The sequence below is a fragment of the Theropithecus gelada genome, chromosome 2 (assembly GCF_003255815.1).
Source record: "Theropithecus gelada isolate Dixy chromosome 2, Tgel_1.0, whole genome shotgun sequence".
Taxonomy (NCBI): domain Eukaryota; kingdom Metazoa; phylum Chordata; class Mammalia; order Primates; family Cercopithecidae; genus Theropithecus; species Theropithecus gelada.
This window is the reverse complement of record NC_037669.1, coordinates 47,393,771-47,407,344: the sequence shown is the minus strand read 5'-3', so window position 1 is coordinate 47,407,344 and position 13,574 is coordinate 47,393,771. Positions and strand designations below refer to the sequence as shown.

At 48.7% G+C, this 13,574-nt stretch overlaps 1 protein-coding gene across 5 annotated transcripts in view; it reads left to right on the top strand.

Annotated features, from left to right (window-relative positions):
• The window catches only part of MGLL (monoglyceride lipase), a 136,863-nt gene that overhangs the window by 98,403 nt on the left and 24,886 nt on the right, over nucleotides 1–13,574 (top strand). For 4 of the 5 annotated variants that reach the window (XM_025375291.1, XM_025375289.1, XM_025375290.1 and 1 more), the window contains exons 4-5: nucleotides 4,882–5,018; nucleotides 6,302–6,412. In XM_025375291.1, coding sequence (XP_025231076.1) covers nucleotides 4,882–5,018; nucleotides 6,302–6,412 — 248 coding nt within the window. Of the gene's footprint in view, nucleotides 1–4,881; nucleotides 5,019–6,301; nucleotides 6,413–11,533; nucleotides 11,612–13,574 lie in introns of all 5 variants that reach the window. The other variant, XM_025375287.1, reaches the window with a different exon arrangement.

The following is a 13,574-nucleotide window of genomic DNA, read 5'->3' as shown; positions in this document are numbered from 1 at the left end:
TTGGTATTGTAATTTTGACACTATGCTACAAGTAAATATGTTAATGCTATTAGGAACCAAGATTTTCAGTGCCAAAGAAAATAGATAAAATACAAAATCATAGAAGGTAAGAGAAAACTTTAGAACATTGATTTCTCCTTCTTTGTTTGTTTGTTTGTTTCTTTGTTTGTTTGACAGCCTTGCTCTGTTGCCCAGGCTGGAGCCCAGTGGCACGATCATGGCTCACTGCCGCCGTGACCTCCTGGGCTCAAACGATTCTCTCACCTCAACTTCCTGAGTATCTGGGACTACAGGTGTGCACCACCATGCTAGGCTAATTTTTTGTATTTTTTGTAGAGATGGGGTTTTGCCAAGTTGTCCAGGCTGGTCTTGAACTCCTGGGCCCAAGAGATCTGCCCATCTTGGCCTCCCAAAGTGCTGGGATTACAGGCATGAGCCACTGCACCTAGCCAGAACATTGATTTATAGTTGAAAATATCTATATGGACACATGTTTTTTAAGAATTAAGTTTTCTTAAGTCTCACGTAAAAAAAAAAAAAAAAAAACAAAAAAAGAATTAAGTTTTCCAGCTCTGCCTAATGAAGGGCATGAAAGCAAGGGCACCTCGATTGCATTGGACACTCCCAACTTTAAATCTTGATTTTTAAACACTGAAAGGAACTGGAGCTCCCTGGAGAAATGGTTAATTCCAAGTCTGGGACAAGGAAAATATAAGGTGAGCCTGGTACATTTGTGTTGAGGAAGAGGGGAAGTTCTTGATAATGAATGGGAACACAGGAACAAGCCAAATGACACCATGAGGGGAAACAGTCAGATACAGGATGTGGGGCATTTACTAGCCTGGCCTCTCTAAGACTAAAGAAACATAGCAAACAAATACAGCATATGAATTTTGCATCCTGGTTCTAAAACACCAGCTGTAAAATACTTGCAGACAACTGGGAAATTCGAATTTAGATTGTATATTAGATGATATTAGAGAGTTATTGCTAATTTACTTAGGCAAGAAAATGGTATTATAGTTAAGAAGAGAATGTCACTAAGCATGCTGAAGTGTTTATGGTGAAATGTTATAGTACTTATGGATTATCTTTATAACACTTTTTTATTTGGAAGTACCTTCAACTTCAAAGAAAGTTTGCAAGAATAGTATAGAGAACCCCTGTAGATCCTTTACCCAGATTTGTCCATTGTTTCTTCCTTGCTTGCTTGCTTGCTTCCTTCCTTCCTTCCTTCCTCCCTCCCTCCCTCCCTCCTTTCTTTCTTGCTTTCTTTTCCTTCCTTCCTCCCTCCCTCCCTTCCTTCCTTTTCTTTCCCTCTCTCTTTCTTTCTTTTTCTTTCTTTCTGTCTTCTCTTTCTTTCACTATCTGTTTTTCCTTTTTTTTTTTTTGAGATAGGGTCTCCCTTTTGTTCAGGCTGGAGTGCAGTGGTGCGAACATAGCTCACTGCAGCCCCAACCTCACAGGTTCAAGTGATCCCAAGTAGATAGGATTACAGGTGTGCACCACCATGCCACCGATGCCCAGTTAATGTTTTAAATTCTTTTTTAGCAACAGGATCTCTCATTATATTGCCCAGGTGGGTCTTGAACTCTTGGGCTCAAGCGATCTTTCCACCCTGGCCTCCCAAAGCACTGGGACTATAAACATGAGCCACCTTGCCCAGCCTGCAACTTACTTTTACAAGATTCAGCCATTTTTATATTCATAAATGTGTATATATACAGCAAATAAAATGATAACGTATTCTTTCAGTGTTTTTGTTCATTTGAAAGTTTTGTAGTAAGAAGCTGGGGAGGAGCCCTATTTCAAACATTGGAAGATCAGGATATAGTGTCGAGTGAACAAAGCCCCACACAGAGCAGGATCTGTTTTGTGTTTCTTTGTGTTTAGGACTGGGGTAAAAATCAGGAATTGTATTTGTATTTGCATTTGCTTATAAAGAGGCTGAGACACTAAGAGAAGAGTTTAGGGGAAGATGGGGAATTGTGTGGATGGGAGGAGGTAGGAAAGGGACCGTCAGTGTACACCTTTCATATCACTTTGATTTTGTACCATGTGAATCAAGTGTCTTTTAAGATGCAATTTTTAAATTAAAAATGAATGAATGAATGAATGAGTACAGAAATTAGCCAGGGTGGAAAACAGACAAAGACAACACAGCCAGATGAGAAGGAGGAGAGCCAAGGAAGTCCATTTCCAGGCGCACCCCATGACAAGGTCAGCAGGAGCATGTGGTGCTGAGTAAGCCAAGAGCTCAGAAGAGAATGGGGTAAAGGCCCACTGGGGTGGACTCAGCTGAGGGTTGCATGGAGCCTCTAGGGCTGAAGAGAGAATGTAGGTGGGGAAAGGGCCATGAGTGTGAATCACCCCTTAAGTGGGAGGGGAAGAGGGAGGGAAGGGGGCGGCTTGCGGGCTGTGGATGAAGGAGGGAGGACAGGGATGTAGCTGACACGGGGAGCAGGCTGGGCTGGGAGTGGTTGGAATCAGAAAGGGGAAGCTTCCAATATAGAGGGCCGTTTTGGACTGTCCCCTTGTTTTCAAAAAAGATGAGTGATACTATGTCCCCAGGATTATTAGGTAGCATTGCAAGTTTTGGGAGCATAGAAACATACGGAAGAGATGCCCAGATGAACTTGTTTGGAGACCAAGCCTGTGGGAAGAGGGAGCCTGTCACTGGGCAGCCCTGGTGTTGCCTTGGCTCAGCGTTTGTGTGCAGCCAGGCCTCAGGCTTTAGAGTGAGAGCAGCAGCCCCTGCAGAGGAGTAGGGGCTGTGTGCAGAGAGATGTTCCAATGGATATGGGGGATCATGCCTCAAAAATTCAACACAGAATCACCATCTGACCTAGCAACACCACTTCTGGGTATTACCCCAAAGAATTGAAAACTGGGACCTGAAGAGAGATTTGCACACCCATGTTCACGGCAGCATCATTTGCAATAACCAAAAGGTGGGAACAGCCCAAATGTCCGTCGACAGATAAATGTATAAACGCAACATGGTCCATCCACAGAATGGAATATGATGCAGCTTTATAAAGGAAGGAAATTCTGACATACATGACTACATGGATGCACCTTGAAGATACCATGCTATGTGAAATAAGCCATACACAAAAAGGACAACTATGACCTGATTCCACTCAAATGAAGTCCCTAGAGCAGTTAAATTTATAGAAGCAGAAAGTGTAATAGAGGGTGCCAGGGGTGTGGGGGAAGAGAGAGTAAGAAGAAAATGGGAGTTGGGGTTTAATAGCTAGTATGAGTTTGCCAGGGCTTCCATAATGAAGGACCCCAGACTGGGGCCTCAACAACAGACATTTATTGTCTCACAGTTCCAGAGGCTGGAAGTCCAAGATCAGGGCACCAGCAGGGTTGGTTTCTCCTGCATGCTCTCCTTGTGTTGTAGATGGCTGCCGTCTCCCTGCATCCTCACATAATCTTCCCTCTATCTGGGTTGTAATCCCCTCTCCTTACAGGACACCAGTCATTTGGATTAGGGCCCACCCTAAGGACCTCGTTTAACTTAATCACGTTTTTTAAGACCTTGTCTTCAAATAAGGTCCCATTCCAAGATCTTGGGGGTTAGAGCTTCAACATATGGATTTGGGGGACACAAGTCAACCCATATCAATTGGTGTGGAGTCTCAGCATGGGAAGGTGAAAAAGTACAGAGTTGCACAATAATGTCCTTGATGCCACTGAACTGTACATTTAAAAATGGTTCAAACAGCAAAATTTATGTTATGGATATGATAGCACAGTAAAAAGTAAAAATAAATTTTAAAAGAGAAAACTACTCAGAAGGGCAAGGAAAAGGGGAATGTTGCCGAGAGGGTAGTGGGACCCTCGGGCCCAGTGGGATGGTCAAAGAGACCATGGGATGGTGGCTGGGAAGGTGGGTGCGGGGGACAGGCCAGTGGGAAACACGGCAGCTCGGGGCCTGACAGCAGGAGGGTCTCCAAGCTGGAGGTCTGGGCAGCCTGTCAGTTCCAGGTGGTGGCCGTTATTAGTGCAGCAGCCTCCCCAGAGGTGGCAGAGGCTTAATGAGTGCTTCAGGCTCTCAGCAGGGAAGGTCTGGGCAGCCCCTCTGGCTGTGTGGTCCCAGTTCTCCAGAAGCGCTTTCTTTTTTGCAATTTTCAAACCATCACAGCTGCTTTCAGCCTGAATGTGAAGCCACAGCCAGTGAGTTGTTTCTATAGCGACTGATGTCCTTCAAAGAGGGAGAAAGTGGAGGGCCCTGAGGAAAGAACAAGCGGGTGAACAGCACAAATAGGTGACAGATTAAACCCAAGAGGGAGAGAGTGTGACCTAGTTTCACTGCAGCTTCGTCGAGAGCTTTCTGGCAAGCACACCCAATGACTGCATATTATTTTATGTTCGTCATGTTATCTTCACATAAAGCTGTAAGATGAGGGGCTAAGTGTACCACTCTACCTGGTGAAAGGCCAATATTCAGGCACAGCTGCCAGGGGCAAGGAACAGGGAAAATGCAGGAAAATTCTGAGCCATCTTCGTCTTACTCCTGGCCACTTTGCAGAAAACTGGGCATGCTGAGGCTCTCTGTGCACCTATCCTTTTTCCCTTCCTTGGAAACCAACCCCAAGGGAGGCTTTGTAGTATTTACATCCTGGCTCGTCGCTTCCTAGTGGTGTGATCTTGGGCACGTTCCTCAACCTCTCTGTGCCTCAGTTTCATAATCCATAAAAAGTGGGAGAGAAGAATTCCAACATTCAAGAGTGGCCGGAAATAGTTAAAATGAGGTGACACGTTCAGGCGCTCAGGAGAGAGAGGCGGGTGACTGCAGTGAGGAGACCTCTGGGCTTGGGCAGGAGTCAACCTGGTAACTGCAGCTCTCTCTCATCTCCCATTCCTTTCCAGTTGGCCACGGACAGAGCGAAGGGGAGAGGATGGTAGTGTCTGACTTCCACGTTTTTGTCAGAGATGTGTTGCAGCATGTGGATTCCATGCAGAAAGACTACCCTGGGCTTCCTGTCTTCCTTCTGGGCCACTCCATGGTAAGCAGACCACAGAAGACCCACATCACATCCACCCTGGCTTCCAGCCTTGCAGGGGGAAGGGGGTGGCCCTGACTCCCCGCCCCTCCCCCTGCTCTCTGCCAGCTGACATGATGTCTCCCTTTGTGCACTGCACTTGGAGTTCCTGGGCGATTCCGTGCTTAGGAAACAAGGGAGGCTGCCAGCCGGTCCTGACTGAGCAGCTTGAGTATGTGGCCTTTTGGAAAACTGATCTTTTTCTCAACGCTCTTTGGCCCACTTGGTGCCATTTCATAGTGAGGCTACTAAGAGCCACTTCTTGGAGGGGGGAATAGCTCCTTCATCAATAACAAGCACACGAAATGTCCCCAAACCTTGTGTGCTTTTTTCAGAATTGAATGATAACTAGGGACAAAGGGTCCCCTTGGAAAAAATTCCTTAAAGCTTATTCCAACTCCTTCCACCTTTTAAATACGTAAATCGAGCAAATATCGTCTTAAAATGTAATGGAGCAAATGTAATCTTAAATCGGGGCCCTTAAACTGGCAGCCTCCAGGTCAAATCTACCTACAGAAAAAGTAGGCTGGTTGGCTGACCAAGAGGTATCGAACTGCTTGAATTTATATCCCTGGGGACATTTCACCAGGGTGGGCGTTGCCTCTCGCCCCTTGGTCACTGCCTGGCTCTGTCCTTAAGTTTCTCTTACCTGTCCGGCCCCTGTGAGCATTTGCAGTTGCAACCCTTGCTTTTAAGCACCTTTGTGCTTTAGCAAACAGGTGAGGCCTCTCTCCAGCACCATCCACATTCACTCCCATTTTTCTTGGAATTTAAATTTCTAGGACCTTTACTAAACCAGGAAAAAGTATAGTATAGCAATCTATTATTATGATCACATTACCCCCCACCAAAAAAAAAAAAAAAAGAAAGAAAACAACCCTCCTATTAAGCCTGTCGGGATGATGAATTGGGGTTCCGCCAGCTTTGGGCTTGAAATGAAGTGGGAATGTGTTATTGTTCAACTTGCGGCCCACAGGCAGGAACCTTATTTATAACTCTCTGAAATGTTTGCTCTTGGAAAACCCAGAGAAAAAAACATGTGTAATAAAATAATTGCAGATCTAGTTTATCCAACATTTGATGGTGCCTCTTCCAAGGTAGTCCTCCTCAGGGCTCTTGGCCAGGACTGCAGCTTAAGAGGACTGCATTGGTCATGTTTATTAGAATTATGGCATTGGTCATGTTTATTAGAATTGTGTGCGCTGTTGCAAGCCGAACACAGCAGCTCTGCCCGTTCTGCATTACAGGGAGGTGCCATCGCCATCCTCACGGCCGCAGAGAGGCCGGGCCACTTCGCCGGCATGGTACTCATTTCACCTCTGGTTCTTGCCAATCCTGAATCTGCAACAACTTTCAAGGTAAAAGGACCTTCCAGTCTGTACAATTCCTGCAGGTTTCCCGGGACATGGGGCTTCCATTTGTAGCCTGAGTCTGTGTAAAAGGGCCAAAGGCCATCCTTGGACCTCAGACAGTATTGCGTAAGGGTTTGGACAAATATCCCACACTGTTGCCACCGGGGTTCTGTAATTTCTAAAGGCAGGTGCCATTTTCCCCCAAGACAAAGGATAATGCCTTCCTGTTTGTGCATGTTTTGTTGATGAACTTTAAAAGGAGAAGAGGTTAGACTTGTTACTAGTCCAGCAAAGTCACATTTGTTAACAAGTCACACTCAAGGCCTGGGCTGTTTTTCATTGACTATTTGCCAACTTCAGCAGAAAGTGAGCAGTGAGAGGAACTGCAGGTACTCCTAACTGCAGTACGGAGTCGCATTCACTGCCGCGCTCCTCCGCCCCAGGCACTTTCGACCTCTGACTGTGAGGGATCCGTCATTTTGTTCTCCTGGTTGGAATGACCCACAGGAATGACATACCCCGTTAGGTGCTGGGACTCTGGGCTGCTTTTGCCAAGGCAAATGAACCAACCAATGATACCTAGAGGTGGAGCAGGCACTTTCTCTCCCTGAGAAATGAGATGAAACCAGTGGCCTCAGCAGGGCTGCTTGCTCATGACTCAGGCTTGTTGACAAGGTATTGGTTTAGACCCGGCCTTGAGGGCATCAGACTTAAGGTAGATGCATAGCCCCATTGAGGGTGGAGAATCCATGTATCCACAGGGAATCCTCAGTCTCACCCCAGTGCTGGGCAGGGGCTGCTGCCTCCTGAGCCAGTTCCAGAGACTCTCAAAAGAGAAAGAGGGGAGGCAGTAGGTCATGGGGCCAGGTGCGCTGGGCAGCCATTGTCCACAGGCTTACCCTATGGACTATGGGATCATTTAAATAATGACATTAGCTCTTATTCCCCCACCCCACTCTCCTCAACACAGCACAGGGAATGAAACCTTATAACAACATCCTCAAAGGGTTTCCTTCAGCCCATGACCACAGACTTGCTCCTGGCTCTAGAGACAGTCTTTCAATTAAATACAGAAAATCTCAGCCATCTGAAATGGGGCTGGGCTTGGCAAAAGAGAAATCAGGGACCATCTGATAGTTTAGCCAGAGAACGATGATTTATTTAGTTTGCAAGAGAGATGGATGATATCTCATTTGAATTTTACTCCAGTTTAAGGAAATCACGGACTTACTGAAATCGACTATCATGAGTGAATTTCAGTGCAGTGTGGGACAGTACCAGGGGTCTGTCACAGAGTGATCGAGGTCCCTTAGCATCACAATGCCTGGATGTGCACTACCTCATCATTGGAACATGCGGGGGGAGGCATGACCTACTCAACATCTCCCGTGACTATGGTTCTAATTATTTAAGTAGAATAAGCAGGCCCAGACTCAGCATCAAGGGCGTTCCTGCTGTGTTCCATGAGATTTGCTGTATGCAGGTCTGCAAAATTCAGCCAATGCCAGGCATGCCCTGTGCTCCTCTCCCAGGCATTGTCTCACTTAACTCCCCTCCAGCCCAGGAGCAGGTTATAGAAGCACTTTCCGGATGGGAAAACCTGGGCTTAGGAGGGATGAATGGCTGGTCAGGATTGTGCAGCCCTTGTGATGGGTTTGAATCCAGGGCTGCCCACTCCGCATCTAGGATATTTCCCCAGGGGAGAAAGTGATGTTTCTGCAATCGGTGTTTTCCCTTACAAAAAAGCCAGGGACTGCAGGACTTTTCAGATAAAGTGCACCAGGGTACCCTGGCAGGTGGTCCTGGAGGTGGAACGAACAAGGTTTCCTCCCAGAGCCCCCTGGGCTCCATACTGACCAGGGGAGGGGGCACTTCTGGGCAAGGCCACCACTGTGACCTTTCAAAGCCTTGTGCTAATGGATCACCTTGTGACATCAGGAGCCAGCTGCCCCTGGGGGAATACAGGTCTCCTCTTATTAACAAGACAAATTAGGTTTCCCTTTGCCCCAGACTTGAGGGCCCAGCCTCCACTCCCTGAAATCTGTTGCTGCTCCTGCATCTCTGGCAATTTTGGCTGACAAAGTCCATGATGCGTTCGTCCACCCTGCCCCTGGAAGGCTTCATCACTCTTGGCACATTTTCTAGTCTTGTCTGACAACCTTCCTGAAAGTCTCACAGGATCTATTTTTTAATGTCATTTAAAAGTTTTAAGAATAAGACATTTCTATGGTTCAAAATTCAAAAGATATGAAAGAGGATGCAGGGAGAGTCTCTCTGCCCGTTGGCATGGGCAGCAACCCATGGTACCAGCAAGAGTCTCTGCATCTCCCGTCAACGCTCACTCCATTTGTTCTTCTTCTTCACACAAATGGGAGCTTGCTCCATGCATGTCGGGGGTACTCTGTGTTTGCTTTTGTTCTTTTGGTTGGTGTGTTTGTTTTTGTGGGTTTTGGGTTTTATTTTGTGGTTTTACTTAGCAACCTTTTGGTGCTCCTTCCCCATCAGGACCTACCACGGGTCCCACTGCAGGGATAGGTCCTGGTTTAGGGAGGGTGCCCTGGGGTCATTTCCAGTTGTTTGCTCTTATGAGCCTCAATGATGGAACAATTCCTAGAGCCCACCTCCTCCCTCCTGCGTTCTGGATGGGAAATCTGTTTGGTGGTGGGGGTGAGGGGCTTCCCTGAGTGTGGCTGTGAGTAGCAGCAGAGCAGAGTCAAGTCCCAGCCTCCTGACTCCTCAGACAGTGCTCAATCCCTCAAGCCGTTCAACAGTTTCCTGGCACCAGGCACCTTCTAGAGCAACTCCCCCAGTTAGTAAGGGGCAGCATGAGATGCCCAGTCTATGAGTACAGCCTGGCCTGTGGAAGACAGCCAGCCCCCACCCCCTGCAATGTGAGAACGCCAGATCGCCCCCACCCTCCTAAATCTCGCCACCATCTGGTTCTTATGTGGATGCTGGTTTTCAACAAGCTGGGATATATTTAGCCTGGAGATGAGACAATGAGGACGGATGGGGGGCCCCAAACATTGTCTCTGCTGAGAAAGTGGTTTCGCAGAGAAAGTGGCAGAGTCAGAAATTCAGAAACGAAACCTCCACGCATCAGAACAAATCTGGCTATTTGTGAGGTCGGTCCGTGGGGTTTTCACCATGGCTCGTGGCTCGTGCCTGGCTACAGAGGTGGAACTGTGGCCCCCCAGCTGGAAGAGTGTCAAGCTCCAGGCGCCCCTCGAGATTTCCCACCCTTACTTGTCTGGGACAGCACTCAGGAGCAACTGCAGGCTGCAGGGCCCCTCCTTTCTCTGGGAGCCTCTTGGGAGAGAAAAATCCCCCTGGGCTAAGCTTGAGGGATGGGGGTCTCAGCCTACCGGGAGTAATCGTTCTAAATGACCTCTCGCTGTTTGCCAAGGTTGCCCTTGGGTTCCCGGGGCAGGGATGCAGGAGTCAGCCAGTGCTTCAAGATACTTCCACTCCCCACCAAGAAGGGCGCTTCGCCCAGTAGGGAGAAGGGGATTGCCACTGGGAGCCCAGTACTCGGTGCCTGACGTGCATTGTCTCCGTTCCTCTCCAGCACTGCCCTGGAAGGAGGAGAAATTATTCCCCATTTACAGACAAGGAAACGAGGCCAAATGCCTTGCTCAAGGTCAGCTTGAGCACGAGCTCAGGCCAGCGAGCGTGCCAGGATACTCCCTTTCACCCCAAAACACACCTGAAATCAGCTTCCTTTGACAGAGCCTGCTCCCATCTGAATGTCACTCATCTGTTTTAGCCATAGAATCCAGAAGGCCCTTGGGGCAGTGGGAGGTTGCAGGGATGGAGGGGAAACGAGTTGAACATGGCCACTCTTTCAAGCTTCAGGTGAATTTGGACCCAGGATCCCAGAACTTAGCTATGCACTGGCCCTTTGGGCAGCAGCAATCAGCAATGAGCCGCCATGGGGGTTAGTTCTCCTCTGTCCTGCGGGCACCTGCTCTCTAACAGCTAATAGCTAGGTGTTGGACTTTCTAGACACCTGTGCTTCCAGGAACCAGCTGTCTTCCTAGCAAGCCTCCTGCCACACATCTTTGGTGAGCCCCTGATCTATCAGAAAACAAGTATCCTGGCCTTCCCAGCGAGGGTCACTGGCAAAGGATCACAGCACTTTCTATTTTATGACGGCCTTAAGGTGTCCTCTCGCTCTCAAGAAAATCTGGTGCAACCCTGAGGGTCCCTGCTGTGTCCCCCGCATGGCCGTCCCATGACCCTTGTCATAGTGCCGCCCCGTGGAAGGCGGGAGGGTCCTAGCCTCCTGTGCAGGCAGGTCAGCCTGGGGGAGCCACTTAGGAAACAGCATCTGTAATTGCCTTCCTCATGGCAAGGCTTTCACTGGCAGAAGTGAAATTCACTTAGAAATGATCACAGGGAGCCATTAAAACCTTCTGGATCAATAAAGGCATTTGTGCCTGTCTCTAGTATTTAAAGTGACAGGCACGATGGTGCAGCAGGAACGCCCCTCAAGCCTCTTGCTCATCAAGATGTTGACTTCAGCTGTGGGAGAGTTGCCCTGTTTGTGGGTGACTGCATCATTTGTTGCAAAGCTGCATGTCACGTGCTTTTCCTGAAGCCTCTACTTTGAATGACATTTGCTCACTCGTTCAGTCAACCAACACCTATTTATTGGGCCTCTCCTTAGGGCCAGAAGCCAGGAAGAGAGTTAGGGACCTGCTCCAGAGCAGTTGGGTCTCATGCGGCTCTCCCAGCATCCCATCAGAGTTAGTTTAATTATCCCTGTCTTATAGATGAAGAAACTGAGATCATAGACTTTCTCAAGGATTCAGGATCAAAGTTCAAATCCAAATGTGCCTGCCTCATGTCTCCGAGTCTGGTTTCTCCATTTCATCACCTGTCTCTTCCGGGGTTGGGGTCCAGTGACTGTGTAGCCATTTGTCATGGGTTTTGGTCCCAGTTTATCCTCAGGCGATGACCCCTGGTGTCTGAGTTGAGCTGGCATAATTGGGAGCTGTGTGGTTGCACAAACCTGGCTTTGCCAGGGTCATGGGGCAGGTGCAGGGGGTCTCACCTCAATGGGGGAGCCATTCAAGGGCTCCTCTCTCCTGAGCTGGATCCAAGGCTCTCTTAATGCTCTTGTAGGATTATTCGGGGATTTTGAAATATTCGATGGAAAAGGCATCAAGAACGTTACAGTTTTGGATTCCAAATCCTTTTTGGGTGAGCAACTCCCCTCTGAGGCTTCCCTGGTATGCTCACAGCTCAGGGTGGAGGTTGTGGGAGAGCGGGAGCAGTAGTCATCTGATCAACCTTGGCAATGTGATCCATCCAGGTGTGGGACCTGCCATGACTCCTTCCTTCCCCGCTGCTTCCTCGTCATGTGACCTCAGTGTCCCCTGCTCAACCGTTCTGCCTTCCTTTGTGCACAATCAATCCACTTCCTCTGCTTAGCTCTTTCTACTCCCATCCTACCCTTTCCTCCTTCAAGAGAGATTAGGCTCATGAAATCAACAAATATTAAACGGGCAGCAGGGAAAGGGGATCTCTTTTGCGGTTGTTGAAAGCATCCTGCCCCTGAGTGGCAGCTCTCCTCTTTCTTGGGGCTTTTGTGGGGAAGAGGCTAAACACTTAATTTTTTTTTAAGCCATGAAGTTATCATTAAAAGTTTTGCCTCTACACAATTGAGTCTTGTTGGAAATGTGGCTTGGAACTTACTATGCAATTTTAGAAAAAGAGCTGAAGGTCAGGGCATGCAAACATCTCTTATGGTGGCTCCTTTGAAAGGGCAGCTTGCCCTGCATGAACGTGTGCACCCCCATCCTAGCCAGTGCCTGTCAGAAGCACTTCTGCTCTGGCTGCACACAGGATCACTAGGGAACTTTAAAAAGGCACTGATGCCAGGTCCCCACTTCAGCCAATACAATCAGAGTCTCTCAGGGCGGCACTGGGAGGAGGTGTTTGTGGTGTTTCATGGACACACACACTGCCAGCCCCTGAAACTTCACCACGCACACGAATGCCCAGGAGCCCTGCAAAGCTACAGACCCTGACCCAGAAGCTGAGTGACCCTGGAGCCACTGGTGCTGCTGGTGTGAGGACCACACTGAGCAGGGAGGCCCTGGGATGTTGGGATGGGTGTGCTGTGCCCGCTGCCATACGCCAACTGGATTGAAGGAACAGAACAGTACAGACGGTTCCATCTTCCTGGGAAGACAGGGAATTACAGATCGTTTTAAGGGAATCCCAGGACTCTAGAAGTCTCCTTCATGGGTTTCTCTTTCTGTACCTTTCCTGTGAATGGTATATCCACCTGGGTCCCCTCCTGCCTCTTTGTACACTCTCTCTGGTGTAATTTGCACCCAGGGCTTCAGCAACCATCTATGCACTGAGATCTTTCTGTTCTTGGGGTGGCATTCCTAGGGATTTAGTGCCAGGACACGCCTGTGTGCGCATTCACTGGGAAAAGTCTGCAGAATCTGCACCAGGCGTTCCTGGAGGGCGTGTTCCTCCATCTACATCCGTGATAGAACAACCAGTTGTTATCACTAGGACACCAGTGCCTCATCTACACTATCAGCCACAGGAGTTTTACTGTTACAAGCTTGTCCTTTTAGGCGCATTCCCTCATCCTGAACCTGCTGGCAGCAGCTCCTTTAGGGGAGCAAGGTGGCTGCTTGCCCCATCAGTCCTTGGGCAGCCAGCGCTCAGCTGGATGCATGCAGCGGAAGTCACCTTCTGCCTCCACTCCTGAGCAGGATGTGCTCTCCCCACATCTCCTGTTTGCGCTTTCAGCAATAGATCATTCACAGCTATAGGAGGGGGAGGCCCCCGGGCCTTGGCTTTTTGTACCTGGAAGGGGATGGTGAGGCATTCCGCTGCCAGGAGTCGCTTCCTTCCCTCCAGGGAGCAGCCCCTTGCATTGTTCATTTTCTAAAGCAAATACGTCTCAGGAAGTGGCTCTCCTCTTTTTTTTTTTTTCCTATGAAGCTCTTTTCTTAAAAGCTTCCTTTAACTGCAAAAGTTCCTCTGTTCATGGAGGAAGAAAATCAGGCTCGCTGGGTGAGAGGACAGAATAGGGCTTGCTGTAATTCTCTTCTGGAGGCAGGCTCTCTCTGGCTCTCTGTTCCCCCTTCCCCATCCCCTGTGAAACCACTTCAAGGATGGCTCAAGCTGTGCTGATCCT